The 23,162-nt window shown below is 44.3% G+C and overlaps 1 protein-coding gene across 4 annotated transcripts in view; it reads right to left on the bottom strand.

Moving 5' to 3' along the window:
• The window catches only part of SCHIP1 (schwannomin interacting protein 1), an 801,755-nt gene that overhangs the window by 113,882 nt on the left and 664,711 nt on the right, over window positions 1-23,162 (bottom strand). For 2 of the 4 annotated variants that reach the window (XM_050779862.1, XM_050779863.1), the window contains one exon: window positions 18,384-19,085. In XM_050779862.1, the coding sequence (XP_050635819.1) occupies window positions 18,384-19,085 (702 nt within the window). Of the gene's footprint in view, window positions 1-18,383; window positions 19,086-19,305; window positions 19,439-23,162 lie in introns of those variants that run through there. The other 2 variants (XM_050779864.1, XM_050779865.1) reach the window with 2 other exon arrangements.

The raw sequence follows: 23,162 nt of genomic DNA, 5'->3' as shown, positions 1-23,162 counted from the left end.
AACAAATAACTAATTAGGAAAAAGGCTGGGACCTCTGTTTTACTATATTCCCAGCTCACAGCTTCCAGTAGTCCTGGGAGAAAAATCCACAAATATGCCAACTACTTTAAATCAAAATACTCAAGACGTTCCTGGAGGCTGAGAAGTTTAACACTAATTCATTCCTGGATTCAAACAGCTTCTTCCCACTTATTTCCCTAAAAGGCTCCATTCTCCACTCTACTCCAGTTCTCCAAATATAAGGAACTGACATTTCAAGTATTGTGCCTGTTATTAAACTCCTTGCAGCAAAAGAATATTTCAAATCAACTATAGGAAATTTGCAAGATTATTTTATTGGGCACAAGATGGCTTTTAGGACTGGTGGAAATTTCCAAAAGTGAAGTACAGACTCAGATGCCTGGGATGTGTTTGTGAGGTAAGGGAGTGATTTTCCACGAAAACTTTCCAAACTCCCTCTTGCCCCGAGCCGGGCAGCTCTTGCCATCCCTCCTTTCACCTGGCTCCCAGAAGCTCTTCAGGTCTCCATTCAGCTGTGAATTCCCCAGCACTGTATCTGCCTCAGCAGCTGTCCAAGTCAGTCTCCAAAGTCAACTGAATCACTTATCTCGGATGTTAAATAACCAACCTCGGTGTTTGTTTGATGTCCCTCTCCCTCAACAAAATAAATAGACCACTTGGGAAAAAATCCTAGCTAGGTTGACTCCCGAGTGTCTAGCAGAGTGCAGCTACTGAGAAAATAAATGACTATTAAGTGAATGAGTAAACGAACGGGAAAAACATTGCAGAAGGTAGTGGATTTCCCTGTAGCTTGTGCACCCTCAGCTTCCCCCTACCCAACCTTGTCTCCCCTCCTGGTCTTTCGGTGAGAGTCTCTTTGCTGGACATGCTGCCACAGAAGAAATTATTGCTGGATGTGATTTCAGGACTTATGGGAGGAGAGCTCTCCGGATGCGCTGCCACCAGGTGGCAAGGGCTCCCAAGTCATGCCCATCACAGCAAGGCTGCCCGTAACCTTAGGGACCTATAGTCCTATTCCATATATAAATCAATTTACAAGGAGCAGCTAGCTTGACATCAGATGTCAAGAGAGCAGCGCACATTGAATGCATCCTTTAACCTCTCAGACCCTCTGCTAAACCTGAGGATCATTACAATCACTTCCAGCAAATATACAGAACGAGTTTCTAACTGCGCCTTAAGACTGGATGGATTTGATAATTAGAAGTAAGCACAGAGTGGTGGTGGGGACCTTCAAGGCAGAAAGAAGGGCATAAAGCCATGCATTTATGTTTAAATGATTTTTCTGCAAATTAAAAAAAAGTTTCCATTTATGAAAAAATCTTATATAGAAGTATATAGACATAAGAGGGTATTACATACCAAGAGATAACAGATATTCAGATGTGGCCCTACTATTAGCAAAGAGAAACAGCTATTGTGTGATGAAGGTTACAGAGGCTAACCTCCAACTATTTGGTATAGTAGTGTATAACTGAAAGTGGAAAGCACACGTACTCTCTCTGTGGTTCCACCATAAGCTTCAGTTTCCCTGTCTGTAAAATGGAATGAATAGTATTCACCTGCCCCAGTATGAGTATCTGATGAAAAGTAGGTGGCTCAGCACTCTGCCATAGCTTGAGCACTCTCAGCTTCCCCTACCCAACCTTGTCTCCCTTCCTTGTCCTTCGGTGAGAGTCTCTTTGCTGGACATGCTGCCGCAGATGAAGCTATTGCTGGATGTGATTTCAGGACTTCTGGGAGGAGAGCTCTACGGCTGTGTTGCCACCTGGTGGCAAGGGTTCCCAAGTCATGCCCATCACAGCAAGGCTGCCCGTAACCTCAGGGAACCATAGTCCTATTCTACAAATAAATTCAATACATAATAGCTATTATTATTAAATACGACACAATGTGAACATGCTTGCTTTTTAAATAATTTCTGGATGTTTTCTAGATTTTTAGTGCAAGGGTATGAAGGCTAGTGGTCCTGTGCCACAGAGAAGCCCTGTCCTGGGAATGGATGACAAGTGATTCCTTAGGTCAGGTTTAGTGTGTGTCTGTCCACTTCTTCCTGCATTGTCGCCCTCCTGGGATGCACCCACCACATTTGTGTGTTGATGTGATTTCTGTCACTCTTCCCTGTATGACCGCAAGCTCCATGACATGACAGCTCCCGGTCAATTTCCACTCCTCTCTGTCCTCCATACCTAACACATAGTGGGCATTCAATCAATATTCACTCACTGAATCAAGTTATGAAGAAAAAATAATGGCATATATTAAGAAAATTCTTGGCAGACATCATTTTGTGTGCTACGCTTTGCTGAAAAGCTTCACATAAGCAATTTAAAAATATAACTATTGACTGGACACAGTGGCTCACACCTATAATCCCAGCAATTTGGGAGGCCAAGGTAGATGGATCACCTGAGATCAGGAGTTTGAGACCAGCCTGGCCAACATGGTGAAACCCCATCTCTAATAAAAACACAAAAATTAGCCAGGTGTGGTGGCATGCACCTGTAATCCCAGCTACTTAGGAGGCTAAGGCAGGTGAATCGCTTGAACCTGGGAGGCAGAGGTTGCAGTGAGCTGAGATCATGCCATTGCACTCCAGCCTGGGCAACAAGAGCAAAACTCTGTCTCAATAAATAAATAAATAACTCTTGCTCCAAAATGGATTCAGAACATTTATGCCCGCAGAATTCAGAGACTTGCTTGCTACACTTAGAACACACAAAAACAGTTTCTACAAGATAAGGAACGGTTAGAAAGCAATCTTTAATTTACATTAAAAATATAAAATTTATGCTGTAAAACTAGTTGTTTTTATCCCCAATAATCATAAGGAGATGACGATCTGATTCCTGGGGCTGCTGATAGCCACCTCCTCATGCACAGTCTCCGCCTCATCAAGTGGACGCGTCTGAGCTGGCATCAGAGCACACAGGCACACCTGGGGCTGCAGCTAGATGCTGACATTTCAGCTCAGTGTCTGAATCTTGGTATTAACACCACCAGAGTAACAGGTCGAATCCCTACGGGGGCTAGTTACCTGTGACCCTTTCCAAGTCACTGGTGCCACCGTAGGTTCTGCCCTGTCATCCCATCCCATAAGTGGACGCTATGGGTCACAGAGGTAAAGGAGTATGGTGAGGGTGTGTGGACAAGATGCCAAGACCAGTGAGCCCTGATGTCTCTATGTAGGATGCCGACTTGGCATGTTACATTTATGACACTTTGAACATCTCTTTCACTTGGTGTCTTTATTTCCTCACCACTGGAGGAAAATATAGGGGATTGGGCCAGATGAGCTCTAAGGTCCATTACACCTTTGATATTTAATGACTGGGCAAGAGAAATGTATTTATTAATACTGGGTCTTCACCTGTCATGGTTTGAACTTGAGTCCTAAGTCAAGAGACTGCCTGCTGTTATTAATGAGGGTTCCTGACTTGCAAGCAATAAAACCAACACTGGCTAACAAACCCATGGAATCAACAGGAGGCAGACAGTGGAGCAGCACTTTGGAAACAAGTAGAAACAAGGTCAGGAAGCAGAAGTCACAGCCATGGTCCCTTCATGGCATGGGTTTGGCAACAGTCAACACTGCGAGGGCCTCCGACTGTCCCTGAGGACCTTGCTGCAAATGCTCTAGACATAAAGTCCCTGGGAGCTCCTCCACCTGCAGCAGAGCCAGGGGAGGAGGAGGAGGAGCTCGAGCTGAGATTCCCAGAACATGAGTCAGCCACTTGTAATTACTCTTCCACCAAAATCACATATGACGCAGAAGAGGTAATTCCTCAAAAGGAAGCTGGGAGCTCTTAGGAAGGGTAACTCATGCTGGGTACCAAAACCCATGAACATCCATCATAGGAGGAAGAACCTAAGAAATTAGAGGAGGGTATTTCCAATATGTCCCATCTTCCAACACAGCATGTAATGAACTTCAAAAGAATATCTAAGTTGAAGGAGCTATTCAAATCACTGTGGTCCAGAAAACACAATTTTCCTGAAAGAAATGTTGAGTTAGTGCTATCATAATCCACAATATATTGAACATATAATTAGTTTAAAACAATTTAACAAGAGGAAATTACTGAGCCTGTTGACAAAACCAGATGCCAGATGCTCTATGGGAATTCACTGAGTCACAGGGACATCCTTGTTTTCTTTTCTTTTCTTTCTTTTTTTTTTTTTTGAGATGGAGCCCATGGAGTTTCATGGACTGGAGTGCCATGGTGTGATCTTGGCTCACTGCAACCTCCACCTCCTGGATTCAAGCGATTCTCCTACCTTAGCCTCTCAAATAGCTGGGATTACAGGTGTGTGCCACCAAGCCCAGCTAACTCGGTTTTTGTTTGTTTGTTTGTTTGTTTGCTTTTGTTTTTTTGGTAGAGACAGGGTTTCACCATGTTGGCCAGGCTGGTCTCAAACTCCTGATGTCAAGGTGTTCTGCCCACCCAGGCCTCCCAAAGTATTGGGATTACAGGCATGAGCCACTGCACCTGACCGGGGACATCCTTCTATGGGCAACAAAACTATGCCTGGTGCCCATTAGTGCTTTAGTTTTTGAAATTCTGACCATTCAATCAGTGAACAAATATTGAACATCCTGACGTGCCAATTTCCCTTTCCTTTTCCACTTCTGCAAGAGTCCCAAACCCTTTTCTATACCATTTCTAATCTGTTCCTCATGACTTAACCCAGTCCTTTCGCATCCTGAGTGGCATTTGTTCCACAGGTCACTTACACCTCTGTGGGTTGCCTGTAATGTACCCTCTCCCAAGACTTTCACCAGACACTCATAGAGCCTTCACAATTCCACCAGAAACTTAACTTTAAAGAAGTAAATTCCCAAGCTGAAAAGTTGTTTTCTACTTTAAAACAATAAAAAAATTGGGTATCAGGGAGCAAATAACAAGTGAGAACTTGTGGCTGTCCACAGCCCAGATGGAAAGCAGACTGTGGTCAAGTTTATTTCTACACTTCAGAACTCACAACACAGCCCCCTCACTCCTTCCTCCCTCCCTGTGGAGATTCACCCTCCACAGGCCGTGTGTGCACGTATTTCTCTCTTTATCTGCCCCTTCACTCCATCTGTCTTCTCCAGAGGCAGCCCCAGAGTTCTACCGAGGAGGGATAGAGGCAAGGCAACCTGATTGGAAGAAGAGGCTTGTCTTCAAAAGCATTTACATAGCAAATATATTAGCACCATATTTACTTAAATTTCATGCCTGTTTGGGATGGCTTTGTGGAGGGGCAGTGTAGAATGTGGAGGAACCTAACTCTCCCCTCCCTCCTCAAGTCACAGCCTATGAGGATATATTATCACAGTTGTCTAATAGTTTTAGTATACCCTTTTTAATTTCAAAAGCCAATATAAATCTCAATAAAGTTTGTAGGTGAGGTGATAGTATTGGGTAAATGTTCATTTCTTGAAAAATGAATAGCTTGAAAAACATCCTAGTTATATAAGACACTAACAAAGGGGAAGCTGCTGAAGGATGTTTGAGAACTCTGTGTACTATCTTTGTAATTTATTTGTAAATCTAAAATTATTTCAAAATAAGTTTAAAAAATATATAAAAAATGTTTTCTATTTTTCTAAAGAAAAGTGAATAAACATCCCAAAATTGTTTAATTTATTTGGAATCTATGTTAACTTTGTACTTATAGCCAATAGTTCCAAAGAGGAAAAAAAAGTCCCAACTTTTACATTTTCAACAGGTCCTCCACCATATTATGTATGACAACTGCAATTAAATAAAGTCTCAATATGACTGAGCAATATTGAAGTTTCTTTAGATTCTATATAACAAGAAATTTTATAAAGACTCACCACCACCCCTTGGAATTAAATGGTTTCAGATGAATTTCTAGCAGATGAAACAGCTGAGGCCACATATGTGTATGTGTTTACATTTCAGATATCCTGTTCTTAAAGAGTTCTTTCCTTTTTATTATTCATAAATAATAAAAAATAAATCATGATACATTTCCCTGACTACAAATAACAAATCAATTTTTGAACTGCTTTGAAGATGAAAGAGAAAAGTAAATGCTAAGTAATGGGATGTGTATAAAAATTAAGTGAACTAGAGGTGTGTAGTGGGTCTTGTTTTTTCCTTTGGATGTTATTATTTCTAATTATTTTAAGCACTGAAAGGAGAAAAAAAGAGCTACTCTGGTGTCAATAAATAAGAACAACACTCCTTCATGGGTTTTCCTCCTTAAGATCTCTTCTACAATCTCACCAGACCTCTTGGCAAATGGTCCCACCTTGCCCCAACTCATCCTCATTTCAGGTAAGACATTTAGCCTCTTTGGATCTCAGTTTTCTCCTATGAAAAGTGAGGAGGTTGGATTAGGAGCGAGATGGGTAACTGGTAGCCTAGAGACAGTATTCCGGACAGCAGGTATTTGTTAGTCTCACAAATGTGTATGTATATTTAAAGTTATTTGCCAATGTGTAATAGTCAAGATAGTGCTCATAACATCTCAGGCTTGGATCTTGGGCTGCTCCTGACACATCAGAACACTGAGACCATGTTCTGGCATGGCACAAAGTCAGGCGGCAATTGACAGCAGCTGCCCCTTTACCCCGGGACACATCCTCCAGGACACCACGGTCCTCTCCCACTGGGCCCACTGCTCCTATGGGTTATTACCTATGTGACCTCTAGAAGCATCCGAGTTTGCCACCCTTGCTCTGGAGTCCCTCTTGGCTCTAATATTCTCATTCCCAGTGTGATTGTTTACTAAAAAAGAGAGCTTTAATTTGACTTTCAGCACACTGGAACTCTACAGGGGCTTTAGTCATATGTTAATACAGACACAACTGTTCATCTGCTTTGTTTAGAGTTTCTATATGAGACCCAAGAAAAATAAATCTAATATTTAGATCACTATACCACAGTAGAGCAGGTATTCAAAATGTTTTAAATTTACTGCTGCCTAAAGTTGTTCTTCTAGAATGAGCTCTTATTTTAAAGGCTATTTGGGTTAGATGATGGGGTCACTGTAGGAAGGATAACAACTCTAACAGATTACTGGTTATACAATTTAAGTGTTCAAAAATAAAATCCCAATGGTCTACTCTCTTACTCCTTGCAGAACCAATTTTAGAGTGGAAACAAAAAGGACAGAGCACTTAAGATGTAGTTGTTCAAAATAAAATGTCAGACTAGGTCAAAATGGACCAAAAATTATGTAAGACTACATAAAGAAAAAAAATCGTCTGCAATTTTCATTAAGTAGGGTAATTTTTAGCTACTGGTGTCATGAAGAGAAAAACAGTAGACTGAATTGGTTCTGAAACTATTTGAAAACATGTTATTTTTATGAGTGTAGATTAGCCTTTAGGTTCTTTTCTAAGATGATACTGTACCAGTTTCCTAGAGGTTCAGACTCCTTTTATTTTGGAAATAAGTTTAACACTACTCTTTCTTTAGGTGGGGAAAAGAGGTAAAAACTATTATGCTGCTGGATTTGACATTAAAAATACCCTGGCATTTCACAGCACAGCAGCTTTTCTGCTTTTGTTTTTATTTTTTAGTACTCTAACCTCGAATCTATATTTACAACACTGCCGGAGATCTTAGGAATTATGAGGAAATTACCTCATTCCCTTTAAACTTTTTCAGAAAGCAAAGTTCTCTCCACATATGGCAAATCAAGAAGGAAGCAGAATCAAGTTACATTCATTTAGGAGCTGCCAAGACTTACCAATTGTTTTGTTCTAGGCATGACTACAACCCACGTGTGAGCAGGCCGACCCTGGCACAGCTGGGTGGCTAGGGAGTGCCTGTCCTCATCTCTCCAACATCAGGCAGTATGAGAGTGGGCCTGGCAAGGGGTCCTGGCCACCACAGGCACCCTGTGCTAGATAAGCCACTTTCTTAGGGACTTTGAATTGGTAACCTGCACAGGAGAGAAAGGCGAAACAGGTAGGCTGAGGACTACAGTGGGGAGATCTTAGAAGAGGAAGCAAGGGGCGTGTGCTGCTGAGGGAAAACAGCATGACCCAATCAGCTGGGGTATGCCCAGGGAGGCACAGTCAGACCATCTGCTGTCTGAAGTCCTGGCTGGGAGGCTGCAGAGATGGTTTCTGCCCTTTCCCAAGCATCCCGAAAAGTAGCCCCATCAACCTGTGGCAAATGGAGAATCACCTGCCCCTGCACCTCGAAAAGCCCAACCCCACATACTTTCTTGATAGAAGTTTTTTGCAATATGTTGTAAAACAAAAACAAAAACCAACTCTGTGAATAACTAAGACATTTTTTCTATAAGGCAGAGTTTTGTAGGGATCAATCATCTCGGACATGGGCAATAAAACCCTCTTGAATTGATGAACTTGCAGAAATCAGGAGCAGACTAATGCAGTGCTTCTTGTAACCCATAAAAACTGAAGCTTTTTGTTTGGGTCTACTATGCTAATATCCCAAGCAAGAAAGATTCACAGTCACTTTCATGAACCGTAAATACTAAGAAGAGACTTTGAGAAACGGAAGAAAAAAAAAGAAAGAAAATTATTAATGTGATATTGCTGATGATGGATGAGCCAAAGAGGTTATTAGGTTACACATAAATATGAAATGTTTGGGTGGAGATACAGAGGCATCAGTAAAATGTACAGATACAAGTGGCAATAATTAGAAAACCTGATACACAAAATCCAACTAAAAAAGTTGGTAACTCTTTAGCTTTCAGTAAGTTTGGCTTTAATACAACCACACGTTGGTTAGAGATAGCAAAAAAAGTGGGTTTACAAGTACCTTTTAAAAAACTATCAACCTGGGGCTGAACAAAACACTGGTTGGGATCATTCCTACCACCTGGGCTTTTCCTAGCCTAAACATCATCTTTTGAACTGCCTACGCTTTACGGGAAATAAACCACTAGAGTAGGGAAAAAGTGAAAATAACATAAAATGATGCAAATATTGAAAAATCAGTCAATGGAGAGAAAAAAATAGATTAAGTATACGCATAAATGAGAACAGACAAAGACAAGTGACAAGGATCGGTGACAGAACATGATTGACATAATTATTTAACAGATACATACAAAGGGCAACAATTATTTTTTTTTTTATCTTCCATTTTCAGAAGACAGGAAGATAATTATTCACAAAACGGAAGTAGTAGCCAAAACTAAGACAAAATAAATACACAAACAACAAAAAGAAGCAAGAGCATCTGAGAAACAAGGAGAGCTCTTACAGATTTGGAGACTTGGTAAGTGAAGGAGAATGATCCTGGATGTAAGACAAATAATTAAGGACAGTTCAGTCCCACAAATTTAACTGGGGAAATACACAAATAAAAACTCACATGTATTTCCCTTTCCTTATATTCATTTTTCTATTTCTTGCTCTCACCAGGGAACACTCAAAAACACTAAAAATCAGCAAGCCTTTTAAATTCTAAGTACAAATAAGTGGCATACAAGTGGAATAAGAAGTTCTCGCACATATTCTAACTATGCCAGGCATCCTAATCTAGACGATTTTATGGGCTGCTTCTGAACCCCACAAACATCTTTCCTACTAGCCCTTTCTTGGTTTTGTTATTTCTCCTTTTGGAGGGTACTTTTTAAGACAGAACAAAATCTGTCTTCACGTGTGGGGTGAGCCACACAGAGATCTTCTCTCCCCTAGCTTTCTGTCATCCAGGGAGAGCACTGTTCTGTTGCTAGAAACATACACAGTGATGAGCTGAAGTCTAAAAGGAAGAAAGCAGTCTTGTAATTGTTCTGACAACGTAGGTTTAAAAAAGGAAAAAAATCAATGAAATGAAATCTTTTCTACGAAATCATAAAAATTAGAATCTAATTCCAGTTTTGGAAGCTCTTAAATTATGAAACTGGATCTGTACTCCAAATTAAATTTGGGGAACACCCATTCTTTAAAAAAAAAAAAATTTAAAGGTGGCATCCACTGAAGCACTGAAGTGGGGCACAGGACATTAAAAGTGGGAATTAGGAGTCGGGTGACTTGAGGCTGGGTCAGACTTGGGCTGAGGAAGTTGGGTGAAGATGTGTAATCTTCATAGACCTCAGTTTCCTCTTTTGAAAATAGTGAGCGTTTGATGAGATGATCTCCCAGAATCCCTTTCTACCTCTAAAATCCTATGACCCTTCTATTGAAAATGCTCAATTTCACAATTGACACTTGAATTTCTACAAAAGTTTAGTGCAAAATAGTCTCCCTGTAAGTGACAGAGAAAGTGCATTTGTGCTGAGAACACAAGGAGCATCTAGCAGCTAAGGAAAAGCATCAGAAAACGCCCTTTTCATTAAAACACTAAGGGATCGATTTTCAAAAGTAAGAAAACAACACCATTCATCTCTTCAGTGACAGAGGTCCAGAAATAAAAACAAATTTCTATTTTAAAATGCAAATATAGGCCGGGCACAGTGGCTCACGCCTGTAATCCCAGCACTTTGGAAGGCTGAGGCAGGCAGATCACCTGAGGTCAGGAGTTCGAGACCAGCCTGGCCAACATAGAGAAATCCTGTCTCTAGTAAAAAATACAAAAATTAGCTGGGCATGGTGGCTGGCACCTGTAGTCCCAGCTACTCAGGAGGTTGAGGCAGGAGAATCACTTGAACCCAGGAGGCGGAGGTTGCAGTGAGCCGAGATTGTGCCACAATACTCCAGCCTAGGCAACAAAGCAAGATTCCGTCTCAAAAAATAAATAAATAAATAAATAAAATGCAAATGTAATATCACAGCATTTGGATAAGCTTTTAAGAAAGGACTTGGAATTACTACTTTAGCACTAATAAGAAAGTTTATAGTGTAGCAACTTTGAGTAAATTAAAGAACTAAAGAGAAAGGCTGGCACAAAATACATTAACCAACTAGATAACAACTGTACATAAAATGTCTACACTTCAGGGAATGTGTAATATGTGCTTAAGGGGGAGGGGGAATTTAAGATAGTTGGACTGTTAAGAGACATACCCATAAGAAGACAAGAGAGAATTCAAGATAAAAGTAGTTATGGGCCGGGCGTGGTGGCTCATGCCTATAATCCCAGCACTTGGGAGGCCAAGGCGGGCAGATCACTTGAGGTCAGGAGTTCGAGACCAGTCTGGTCAACATGGAGAAACCCCATCCCTAAAAAATTAGCTGGGCGTGGTGGTGGGCACCTGTAGTACTACCAGCTACTCCGGAGGCTGAGGCATGAGAATTGCTTGAAACTGGGAGGTGGGGCTTGCAGTGACTCAAGATTGTGCCACTGTACTGCAGCCTGGGAGACAGAGTGAGACTGTCTGAAAAAAAAAAAAAAAAAAAAAAAGTAGTTATGATGTCACCAAAAGAGCCAGGAATGAAAATCAGAAATTGATGAGTCTGGCCTGATGTTTGTCAGGTGTGAGATTTCTGTCAGGAATGCCAGCAAGGAGTCTGGAACTGGAAATGCAGGCGGAGCGGGAAGGGATGGAGGGAGGTGAGGTGTTCATGAAGCTCTGCAAGTGTGTGATAAGAATATCTGCCTCTGTTTTTCAGATGTGCATCCTGAAAATTTTCCGGAGGATGACTTAAAGGTCCACTATGTGCAAACTAATTGGTAGGCAAAGATTTCTTTTAATCAGACTACATTTTCAAAGACTGTTCTACAATACAATGATCCATCCAATAATAATTGTACACACACATAGCCCCAGAACTAATGGTATATTTTCAAAAGTTTAAGAATTGTTTAAATTAGGAATTGTTTAAATTAAGAATTGTGGTTTACCTGCAACCTAATTTTTTTTTTAAAAAAGACAAAAACCTAACCATATTTCTTTGAAGTCTAGAGTACATGCCAGTAGACGGAGCAGCCTTTGTAGCTCTTAAGCAAAAATTATCATAAATAAGAAAGTAGGCAAAGAACTTTTCATTATAGTACAAGATATTTCAAGGAAAAAGGTTGAGGCACAATACATTTCACCCTGGTAATTTCCAGTTATAGTTAAAAAAAAAAAAATTAACACTGTCATGTCATGCTCACCAAGTAACAGGAATAAGTGATAGCTGCATTCCACACAGAATGCTTTCAATGCTGTGCCCCAGGCTGCAGAATCACACAACTTATTAAACTTATAAACTTTACTATTTTTGTAGGAATACTAAAAACATCTTAATTCAGTCTACAAAACAGAAACTTGTGTAATTTAAACATAGCCCAAGTAACTAAGGAAATAAACTACTCAGCCATTTAAGCTATTTTAGTAGCGTCATTGATGGGGAAGGAGTAACTGGGCTATAATTCTTACAGAATAATACATTGAAAATAACCTATAATTAGTACCATTCTAGGAAAAAATGTAGGCAATTAAAAAAGTATGCTACTAGCTAATAGTATAAACAAATAAAAAGACAAATTATTTTCAAGTACTTTGGAAATAACTTCGTCACAGAAGAATTTGCTTTCAATTAACGTGTCAATTAAAATTGTTCTTATCTTCTCATTAAATGAGGAAAATCCACCTGTCATAGGCACTAAAAAATAATAAAACTGCACTTAAAATGTGTTGAGTCTACAACTAGAGCTCTTCTCTAATTTAAAAACGATTCCTTTTTTAAACAACGGGAGTAAAGACTGGTTGGATGTGACAAGTGATCTCCTTGCTCTCTTCTTGTTTTCTCTTAAGAGGGAGGAAGCAGCCACCCAGCCACCTGAAGGGAGGTGTCCTGGAAAGCAGGATGCAGATGGAATAGAGCAATGGAAAAGAAGGGAAACCTCGTTCATTGCTTTAAGCATCATGTGATGGCAAAGTAAAATAATACTTCCTTGGAAGACAGTTAGGCAGCTTCTTATACAGGTAAACATACACCTACTACATGATGAAGCCATTCTTACTTCTAGTTATTCACCCAAGAAAAATGAAAGTGTATATTCAGGCCAGGCACAGTGGCTCACACCTGTAATCCCAGCACTTTGGGAGGCTGAAGCAGGTGGATTACCTGAGGTCAGGAGTTCGAGATCAGCTTGACCAACATGGTGAAACCTCATCTCTACAAAAATACAAAAATTAGCCAGGCATGATGGTGGGTGCCTGTAATCCCAGCTACTCAGGAGGATGAGGTGGGAGAATCACTTGAACCCGGGAGGCGGAGGTTGCAGTGAGCTAAGATAGCACCATTGCATTCCAGCCTGTGTGACAAGAGCGAAACTTCGTCCCAAAAATAAATAAATAAAGTGTATATCTGTAAAACAACTTGTACATGAGTGTCCATAGCAATTTTATTTGTAATAGCCAAAACCTAGAAACAATGCACGTGTCTGTCAACAGATGAAAATGGTATATCCACAAAATGGAATACTACTCAGCAAGTGTTGGAACAAACTACTGATATATACAATAACATGGATGAATCTCAAAATAATCACTTTTTGAGTGAAAGAAGCCAGACAAAAATCCACACATATTGTGTGATTCCATTTTCGTATGTTAATTTTAGAAGACATAAACTAATCTATAACATAGAAATCAGATCAGTTGGTTGCCTAGGGATAAGATGGTGATATTATAAAGGAGTGCAAGGATACTTTTGGGGATGCTAAATATGTTCGTTATCTGGATTTTCATGATGGTTTCACAGGTGTGTCAAAACACATACATATGCCATACATATGTCAAAACTCATCAGATTGTACATTTTAACTATGTACAGCTGATGTATGTCAATCATACTGCAATAAAGCTATTTTTATTTTATTTATTTATTTTTTAAATTTTATTTTTGAGACAAATTTTCACTCTTGTCACCTAGGCTGGAGTGCAATGGTGCGATCTCAGCTCACTACAACCTCTGCCTCCCAGGTTCAAGCGATTCTCCTGCCTCAGCCTCCTGAGTAGCTGGGACTACAGGTACCCACCACCACACCCGGCTAATTTTTGCATTTTTAGTAGAGACGGGGTTTCACCATGTTGGCCAGGCCAGTCTTGAGCACCTGACCTCAGGTGATCCTCCCGCCTCGGCCTCCCAAAGTGCTGGGATTACAGGCCTGAGCCACCATGCCTGGCCAATAAAGCTATTTTTAAAGAAAAAAGTCAAAATGGGCTGAGTCTTCAGAGACAGAAAGCAGGCTAGACATGGAGGAACACACGTCCCCTGAAGGAGAGGAAGCCTCAGGGAAAAACACAGAGAAAAAGATGTGTAATTATATTCCATTTAGGAGGAAGAGTACACTGAGGCAGTGGCCCTCCCACCCTACTTGGCGACAGGTCCACAGAGTCTTTTAAACAGGAGCAAGAGGGCTACAGTGATGCACTAAGGTCCTGGAGAAGCAGAAGAGAGAAAGCCGACTATTTGTGGCCTGCTGTCATAAGAGAGAAAACTGTTCAATCCTACACACCAGAGTCACAGTAGGCAAGAAGATAAGAATTTAAGAGAAACATGAACTTCCGCAAGCAGGACTCCTAATCTGAAATCAAAGGCACCAACCCCAGACCCTTTCTTTACTGTGTCTATGGTCCTTGAATTTAATAAGAGGGTTCACCCACAAGAAGGAATACAAGCCCAGGGCAGGACTGTGAGAAGCACACTGACACCAGATGAGTAGGGGCTGCCCATGGAAGGGGTACTTCTGGGAGTAGTTCCGGTTTTTGGGTAGAGCCCCTCACCCTCTCTGCATGTGTCAGGCATTTATTTGTGCCAGGCACAATGCAAACTACAGGGGATATGGCTGCCCCAGGTGCTGACATCACAGTGGAGGGCTTGGCCAGGTGCTGGAGGTCTGTCTTGAGCCCCCAGCTCTGAGACGGAGCAAGGATCCAGTCACCAGAGTGTTTCCATCAGGACTCCTCAGGCCCCTGCAGGCTCTGACACCAAAGACAGTTCCTGACAGCATCCAAGCTCATCACCCTCCACAGATACCAAGAGACAGAGATTAGTTGTTTAAACCCATCAGAAAGTGAAGGTCAGTGCTAGGTTTTAAATCCCACCTAAACATTGTGTGTTTTTAAATTTGCCTCTCAGTCTTTCCTGAATTAGGGACAGCTGATTGTCATCCCATTTTTGAGACTTCAGTCATCCTTCTGTGTGCATCGCCGCAACTGAGAGGAAGGAAAGAGCAATGGATATGGAGTGAGGAGACCTGAATTCTGTCACTATTCTGTTCTGCAGAACCCAACAGTATGTCATTAAAACAAAACAACACAAAAACCTGTCTGTGAAAGGAGACTCATAAGTAAGGGAGTTTTGATGATTTCCCAGTTTACTTATGTCCTTAATTCTAAGGAAGTGCAATAAGGGACTTGTCAATAGGAAACCCTTTAAGTTTCAGGGAGATGGGAGCTGCTTCCTTTCCTTTTATTTCAAATTATTTTAAGCATTAAAAAGAGCGGGGAAAAACTAGACTGGTGTCAGAAGAAAGAACAAAACCCTGTTCATGAGTTTCTCACTGGGCCTGAGGCAAATCACTTAACCTCTCTGGGCCTCAATTTTCTCAACTGTAAAATGGGAGTTGGATTAGGTGTGGGCTGTGTTGCTGTTATAAACATTCATTCATTCATTCATTCATTCATTCATTCACTCATTCAATATTTGAGAACCTATTCCATCCCAGGAATGTCCCAAGCAATAGGTTATAGAGTTAAAAAACAGACAAGAACCTTGCACTCCCACCTACATTTCAGAGGAACCAAAAATAGAGAACTAAATAAGATAATGTCAGACAGTGACAAGCACTAAGAAAACAATACACCAGGAGTGCTTGAGTTGGGGTGGAGTGTTGTTACTTTACTTTAGAAAGGGTGGTGGGGGACAGCTTCTCTGAACTGGTGAGACTTGAGCTGAGTCTGGAATGATGAGAAGGAACCAGACACTTGCCTCCAAGCAGAGGTAACAGAAGGGCAAAAGCCCAGAAGTAGGAATAGGCTTACTTGGTGAAGAGAAGCTATCCCCTTTTCATTGTATACCCCACTCCTAGTGGTGTGTATTAATGCCACTTAAATATATTCATACAAGACACTTTAAAGAGGAGTAAAATATCATTGGATTTGAACAGTTCCCTCAAGGCAGGCCTTCTCTTCCACACGGCTCCTTTGTTGTTCTCAGGTGTCTGTCCTCATGGTCATAAATTCCCTTACTCCAGGCAGCACTAAACAGGATTTAAATCAGTGCTTTTCAATCTTTTATAACAGCGACCCATAGTGAGAAGTAAACTTTATGTTGCAACCCAGCATACATATAAAACTAAACAAAAGTTTTAAAAATCACCAACTTTACTATGACTCCCTGCAATACACTATCAAACATTCTATTTTATTTCATTTTTTTAAAATGCTAAGGTGATTTCATGGGTAACTTACTGTTTGTAAAACACTATTCTAAACCAACATTGACTAGTAATTTTGTTCAAACACAAACCAAAACATGAAAAAATACAGCATTAACCTCCAATGCCACCTCCTCCCTTTTTTCTGTACACATCTTGCTTTGACACAAGGAAATCTAAATTTCTCTGTGTAACTTGTAGAGGAAATGACCAGAAGAGGCATTTCCAGGAAAGCTGGAAGTGAAGGAAAGAAACCCAAATATGCAAATATGCAAACTGTTCACTAGGTGAGGATACACCATTGGTTTCAAAGACTGCCCAAGAAGAAAAGATTCATAGTCTTCACAATAACCAGAAGAGGTGTGTATGTGTTGGGGGTGGGGGTATGAGGTGGTGCTAGGTAAGCCATCAAATTTTAAGTTCCTGGAGGGAAGGCAGTCTGTATCCCTACCTTCCCTCACCAGAATTTCAGCCCCGTGTGGACTGATGTGTAACCACAGCACTCAGAACCATCCCTGGCACACAGCACATACATGGGAGCTCGAAAACAATTTGTTTCACAACTTTAGAATAATGGAGCTCACTGTCACCATCAAACCCTAACTTTGCACGTATGCCCAATTATTAAATGTTCCTGGAATGTATAAATGTCATGCAATAGTAAACTAACCTCTTGTTTATTTCCCAGTCATTGTTCAAGCCCGGGTATTAATGAGGTATTTTTCTCAAGCACAAAGTGGGAAAAGGATATTTTCTATTGCAAGGTACAAGACACAGTATTGGCTGTAATGGAAAGATTCCACCTCTGTTAGTGGCTATGGTAAACTCCTAAACAGCTGGGATTAAAATAAGTATGTTAATTTCATAAGTAGTTTCCCAAGGGAAACTAACCAGCAGGCTGTCAGCCAAGGGTTCTCTCTGATAGAACCACGGAAATTTCTCTGTGAAACAGTTACCATCCTCACCCCTGAAGTCAGAAGTGCATGCACCCAATTTTTAGGAGCCCCGGGGTCCTAGTGTCGCAAAAATTACACCTGCAAGGCAAGCATTTTCCCACCTGCCACACAGCTGCCACACACAGAAAGCAGCTCCTTTCAACTATGCCCTTCAGCCCTAATTAGGATAATCACTAATGATTTCAAATTACAACTGTTGCTTTATCTCAAAACAGTGCTAAACAGGGGAGCTACATTCATGACGGTTTTCTTTTAAGTCATTTATCTGCTCGTCTCTCAGGGGCAAAAAAGATGTTGAGACAAGTGTGAACCTGCCAGAGCTTCTTATTATAGATGCAGCCCTCCTCTCCTCCCTCCCTCTTTTCCACTCCAGCACCCCTCCCGGTCTGGCTTTCCTGAATTGAGGCAGTAGCCTCCGGTAAGAAACTGTAAGTGGCTCCGTTATCAAAACAAGGAGGGATTCACAGCAGAGGGAGTGAGTCAGGCGACCGAGGGAAGAACCCCTCCCTTATCCTGACAGATCCATTTACCCCGTTCCCCCAGGTCAACAATAATTCGGGTTTCATAAAGGAAGAAAGTCTTAGAGGAGGAAAAACAACCTATCCAAATACAGGAGCATCTGCTTAACGCAAGACGGAACGAACCCCGCTGCCAGACCGGTGGTGTGGGCAGGAGAATGTGTGCGCGTGCATAGGGACAAGCCTATATACGGATGAGACATTAGTGGCAACGAGAGGAGAGCCACCACCATTGACAAAGCCACAACTATTACGTTTTGAAATACCCCCGCAGGCACTGACTTTTGGTGCCAGAATCTCCCCAGATTTATTTTCAGGCAAGTGACTCACAACCTGGTCTCCATAAGTAATTCCATTAAAATGAGTCGCCGGTTCCACTAACCCGACTTTCCGCTGCCCTCTGGCTGCTCCTCCTTCCTCTCCGCCCATCCTGCAAACCCAGACAGCTCACAGACCGAGAAACCTTATCCCCAGGGGAGCAGACGGCAGGCTCTCCGGCCTGGCCCCCACCCTCAAGGAAGAATGAATGGGGCCGCGGGCGGGCGGGAGCGCAGGGAGGGGGCGTGCGGGCTGTGCGCGGGGTGTGTACGCGTGTGTGCGCGCGTGGGCACGCACCCCGGCCAACTTACGGAGGTGGAGTTGGTCCTCGCCTGGCCCTGGTTCCGTACCTCCTGCTCCCGGAACTGCAGCCCAGCCAGATGCTTCTCCAGCGCCTCCCAATCCATAGGTGGCACCGGGGGCTCTTCGGGGACGCACGTCCCGCCGTCTGGGGGCTGAAGGCAGAGCCCCCCAGCCGCCGGGCCGAGGCCACTGCGCCGGCCCCCAGCCGGCTGGGGCTTTTGGATCGCCCGGCGGGGGCCCCGGGAACTGCTCGGCCGGCCAGCCACCACCACGTTGCCATTGTGCCTAAGGTCCTGGGGGTCGTGCTGGTGGAGGTTGCCGTTGGGCACCGGGGGCGGCATGGCGGTGGTGGCGCTCCTGCCCCCGCCCCCGCCGCCGCCGCTGCGGGTCCTGGCGCTTACGTCCCCCGGCTCCCGGGCCGGACAGCGGTCATCCCGGTACCCTCGCTGGTTGCTCTCGTCCTCCTCTTCCTCCTCCTCGCCGTCCTCCTCCGGCGCCCACTCATCAATCACCTTCTTCTGGTAGACCGGGAAGGGCTCCTCATAGTCCTCCAGGGCAGACACCAAGTCCAGGCTGCCCCCCGGCGACGATGAAGATTTGCACTCGGAGCAAGGGGTCACTTTGGTGGAGTTGGACTGTGAACTGGCGCGGCTGCTGCTGCTGCTGCTGCCGGCGTCACTGCCTAGATCCATCCCATCCTCTCGGTAATCCTGCGGGGAGGAGGTAGAGAGAGTGAACCGCTGGGCCGAGCCTGCTCCAGCCTCCCGCCGCCCGCCGCGAACGCCCCGGCCCAGTGCCCCGCACCCTGCGCCCGCTGGGTCCGAGGTGCGTCCCCCAAGGAGGCTTGGGGGCGGGTGCCAGCACCAGCCTGAGGCTTCCCTCCTGCCCGCCTTTCCTCTCGCACAGCCAGACTTCCTGCCGGTAACTAACCCTCAAATTAGCAAAGGGGTGCCCAGCCACCAGCGCGTACACTTTTCATACGAGGGGCCCCGCGGCGCGTGCAGACTTTGTATTAACCATTTTGCGCCGGGCGCGCCCCTTTACCCCGCCCCAAGGATTCTCCGAGAACCAGACACTTTCCCAGGAAATTATAATTCCCTGGGGGCGGGAACTGCGAAGAGGGTGGGCGGCTACTAATTTCGCACCTCGCTCTAGGCGCTGAGACCACCCCCCGCCTGGCCCCGCCCCGCCCCGCCCCTTCCCCGCCCGCGGCTGGGAGCCCCGGTCCGCGCGGGAGCTGAGCTTTACTTTCTAAGGAACCGCTGGCAGTCGGAGGTCTCACTCCCGCCTCCGCGCGTCTCTGGCCGGCCCCTCCTCCCACCCACCGGAACTTTCGGGGTGGGGAGCGCCCTCGGCCCGCGCCTGGCAGGGTGGTCCCCCGCCTCCCCAAAAGGTGTTCCTGGCCGGGGCGCGGCGGCAAGTCGCTGCAGGCGCCGCCACCGCCCTAGGGGAGGGAGGACGCGCCCTCCTGGCGGCGGAGCCGGTCCCGCCACCGAGCATGCCCAGAGGCTGCCGGGCGCGGCGCAGTCCGCAGTCCGGGTTTCCGCGGCAGCGGCGGGAGCGGGAGGCAGGCTGGGATGGGGTTGGAGGGGCCCAGGATAGGCCCAAAAGAAGGGGGCACTGGGCGTTAGGGGCGCAGATCTAGCCAGTTAGCAAGGGCGGCGCGCTGGGGAAAGTGGTGTATTTTTTCGCCGACACCCGTATTTTCTTGGCGTGCCTCAAGCCGTCTCTGCGTGACTCGTTACCCCGCCGAGGCCACCCAGCACCCCAGAACACGAGCCTGGCACCTCCTATTCCACGCGGAAATGCCCGAGTGACCCTGTGAAGGACCTCCCTCCCCTCACACACGCATATACACAAGCCCATGTGGGAGCCCGAGTGACGTGTGCTCGGTGGTCATGCACCATCATTTCCCTTCCACCTTCCTCCTCGCCGCTTCCTCTCCCTCCACTGCACAGCTCCAGCCGCCCTGCCGCCGCCGCATCCCCTTCCAAGTTCAGGCTGTGGGTGGAACCTGTTGCTTTAGCTCACGTTTCCTTTCCCCTCCGGGCTGCACGCTGAGGATGACCTCAGCGAGGTGTGTGTATGGGGAATGGAGGGTAAGTGCGAGAAAGGACTCCTGTCTGGCAAGGAGACGGAGGAAGCGGGTGGGGGCGAATGTTCTAAAGGGTTGGGCAAGCCACCAGAGACTCTTTCCGCCACCTCCAATCAAGGGGACCTTAAAGGAGGGGAAGAGGTAGATATCAAGTGAGGGTGCCCCTGGCACATCCGCTGCCTTTGCTTCCTTAGATATTTCAGGTACCTGAGTCAAACCTATGCTGGCGTTTTCAAAAATGTACGGGCTGCCTGAGTCTGGCAGCTAATCTCCTTTGGAATAAGGTTCTGTGAAATGAAAAATACCAACACTTGGAAAAACATAGATGCGTCACAGAGCACCTACTAAGAATTTCCTGTGAACCAACCATTCTGACCTGTAAGAACTGGGAAACTAGGAAATGCTGTTTTCTCTGTGGTGATTGTGAAAAATATTACTTAATTTTATAACAAATTGGAGAGAACCAATTTCTCTGAACTTCCAGATTTGGGCCTGTTGCTAATTATTCCCAGTGAATTCTAACCTGGACCAAATGACTTCCCTGGCGTGGCACAGTCCAGATGGAAGAACAGGGGAGTGCATGGGATTCCTAAGTAGGGAGTGGCTGCCACCCTGAGGATTCTTCTAAGCCCTAGTGGAATGTGGTGCTGAGACCCTTTTTGAAGTGATTTCTGTGAGGCACGACTCTCCTGTCCTAGGTAGACCTGAGCCAGGGAAGATCATCTAACCTTTCAACTCCTCTGGAAGCAGCAATCTTAGGAATAACTGGAAAAGGGGACTTCTGGTCTGGCCAGTTCTTTTGTAAAACGCTACTGATGATTATTTAAATTGTCTTTTATGGTAACATCTGTAAACAGCCTTTCTTGTGCTCCAAATATGGTTTGATTTTGAGATTGCTCTGGAGCCCTGCCTGCCACTCCAGCGGGTGGAGGTGGCCCTGTGAGTAGGAAGATGTGAGTAGGAAATATTTGATGTGCTGGGAATTAGATAGCTGTTTTTCAGTTCACCCTATGACCTGGCATGGCTTAGATCACAAAAAGCTCCCTGCTTTGTGGCAGGACACAGATAGACAGATAAGTACTGATCACCTGGGTTGTGATCATCACCTGGGGTGATGAGAGAGAGCTGTGGTTTCATTCCAGGTTTTGAACATTAGGACCTCCTCAGCCACCCACCCAGACTCCCTCTGAGCTCTGGGCTCATCCCCCTGTTGCCCAGATGGTCCATGTTCAGGGAATGCAAAATAAGGCCTAAGAAAAATGTTTGGCAAAGAAAGTCTACTGCCAAAAATGCATGGCATTTCAAAGCCAAATATAAACATCTTTGAATTACCTGTACTTTTAAATTATTTTCCGACCAGATATTTCTGGATCAGATGGGAAAGTACCAGGTTTCCCTTCTTTTCTCTTCACGCAAGGTGCCTGGCTAGCCCAGTTTCCTTTCTGTTTCCAGCCTTCCATCTCCTGCCAGGAACCCTCCCACTTTGGAACAGGAAGCTCTGCCAACTCCTAGGCCCAGCAACAGCCTGCAGATATGTCCAGCAGGATAGGGAGATGATTTGCAAAGTGATTGAAAGATTCTGTCTTCCTGTTTACAGGAACATTTTTTCAAGTTAGGGGCTTGGAGCTTTCAGACTTAGATTTGTCTCCTGAAACCTTTGTAAATTAGACATCAGAGGTGTGGGATAAGCACCTTCATGCTCTGGCTCCAGCACCTTTCCCCATCAATCAACAAGTCCTGTCAATCTACCTAAGTACAAGGTCCCTCTCAAATACCCACTGCCCCCACCCTATGGGCTGCTGTGTCCTGAAATTACTAAATAGTTTCCCAACTGATTCCTGCCCATTCTCTTCATGCAGCCAGAGTGGCCTTACTAAAATGCAAATCTGAACAAGTTTCTCCCTTGCTTCATTAACTACTCCCCTACCCACCCGGGTCTACTCACTGCTCTTAAAGGAACTATTTCTCCTCCTCCACCCCACTTCTTTTGGTAAATTTTTACTCATCCTTCAAGTCTCAGCTCAAATGTTACTTCCTCAGGGAAAGCTTGCCTGATTCTCTACACCTGCCCTTACTGGGTCAGGTGACATTCGCATGTGCCCATGACACTCACTGCATATTGAGGTTGCTGTTTAATTGCTAATCTTCTGTACTAGACTCATGATAGGAAATACATTTTATATCAAGACACAGGCCACACATTCATATAAAAGTATATGCAAGGGAAAGAAAGTTTCATAAAACTCTTATTTTGTAAAATCATATCGAATTCATGTAAAACTAAATCTGGTCACACCTTACTGCATTGACTTCCCAACCCTTAGATGGGTCAGGGCTTCTAATGTGAAAAAAATACTCTAAATTCCATGAAGTGGGGGACAATTTCTCTCATTCACGGTAATTGGAATGGAATAGGAGCTTAATAGGTATTTGTTGCTGGAATTATTAATGATAATATCTAATTCATATCATCCTCAAAGATCCTATGAAGAAACTACTATTATCCCTACTTACAGATGAGGAGGCTGAAGACAGTGAGATTAAGTAACTTGCCCAGTGTCAAAAAGCTGGTAAGGTAGATGGCAGAGTCAGGATTTGAACCTGAGTAGTTTGCATTCACAATTCTCGTCCTAGTCACTCAGCTCAGTATCCTCTGGTCAAGGTGCATATGAATGAATTTACCAAGCAAAAA

Source organism: Macaca thibetana, chromosome 2, assembly GCF_024542745.1.
Source record: "Macaca thibetana thibetana isolate TM-01 chromosome 2, ASM2454274v1, whole genome shotgun sequence".
In the NCBI taxonomy this organism is placed as follows: domain Eukaryota; kingdom Metazoa; phylum Chordata; class Mammalia; order Primates; family Cercopithecidae; genus Macaca; species Macaca thibetana.
This window is presented reverse-complemented; position numbering and strand designations above follow the sequence as displayed.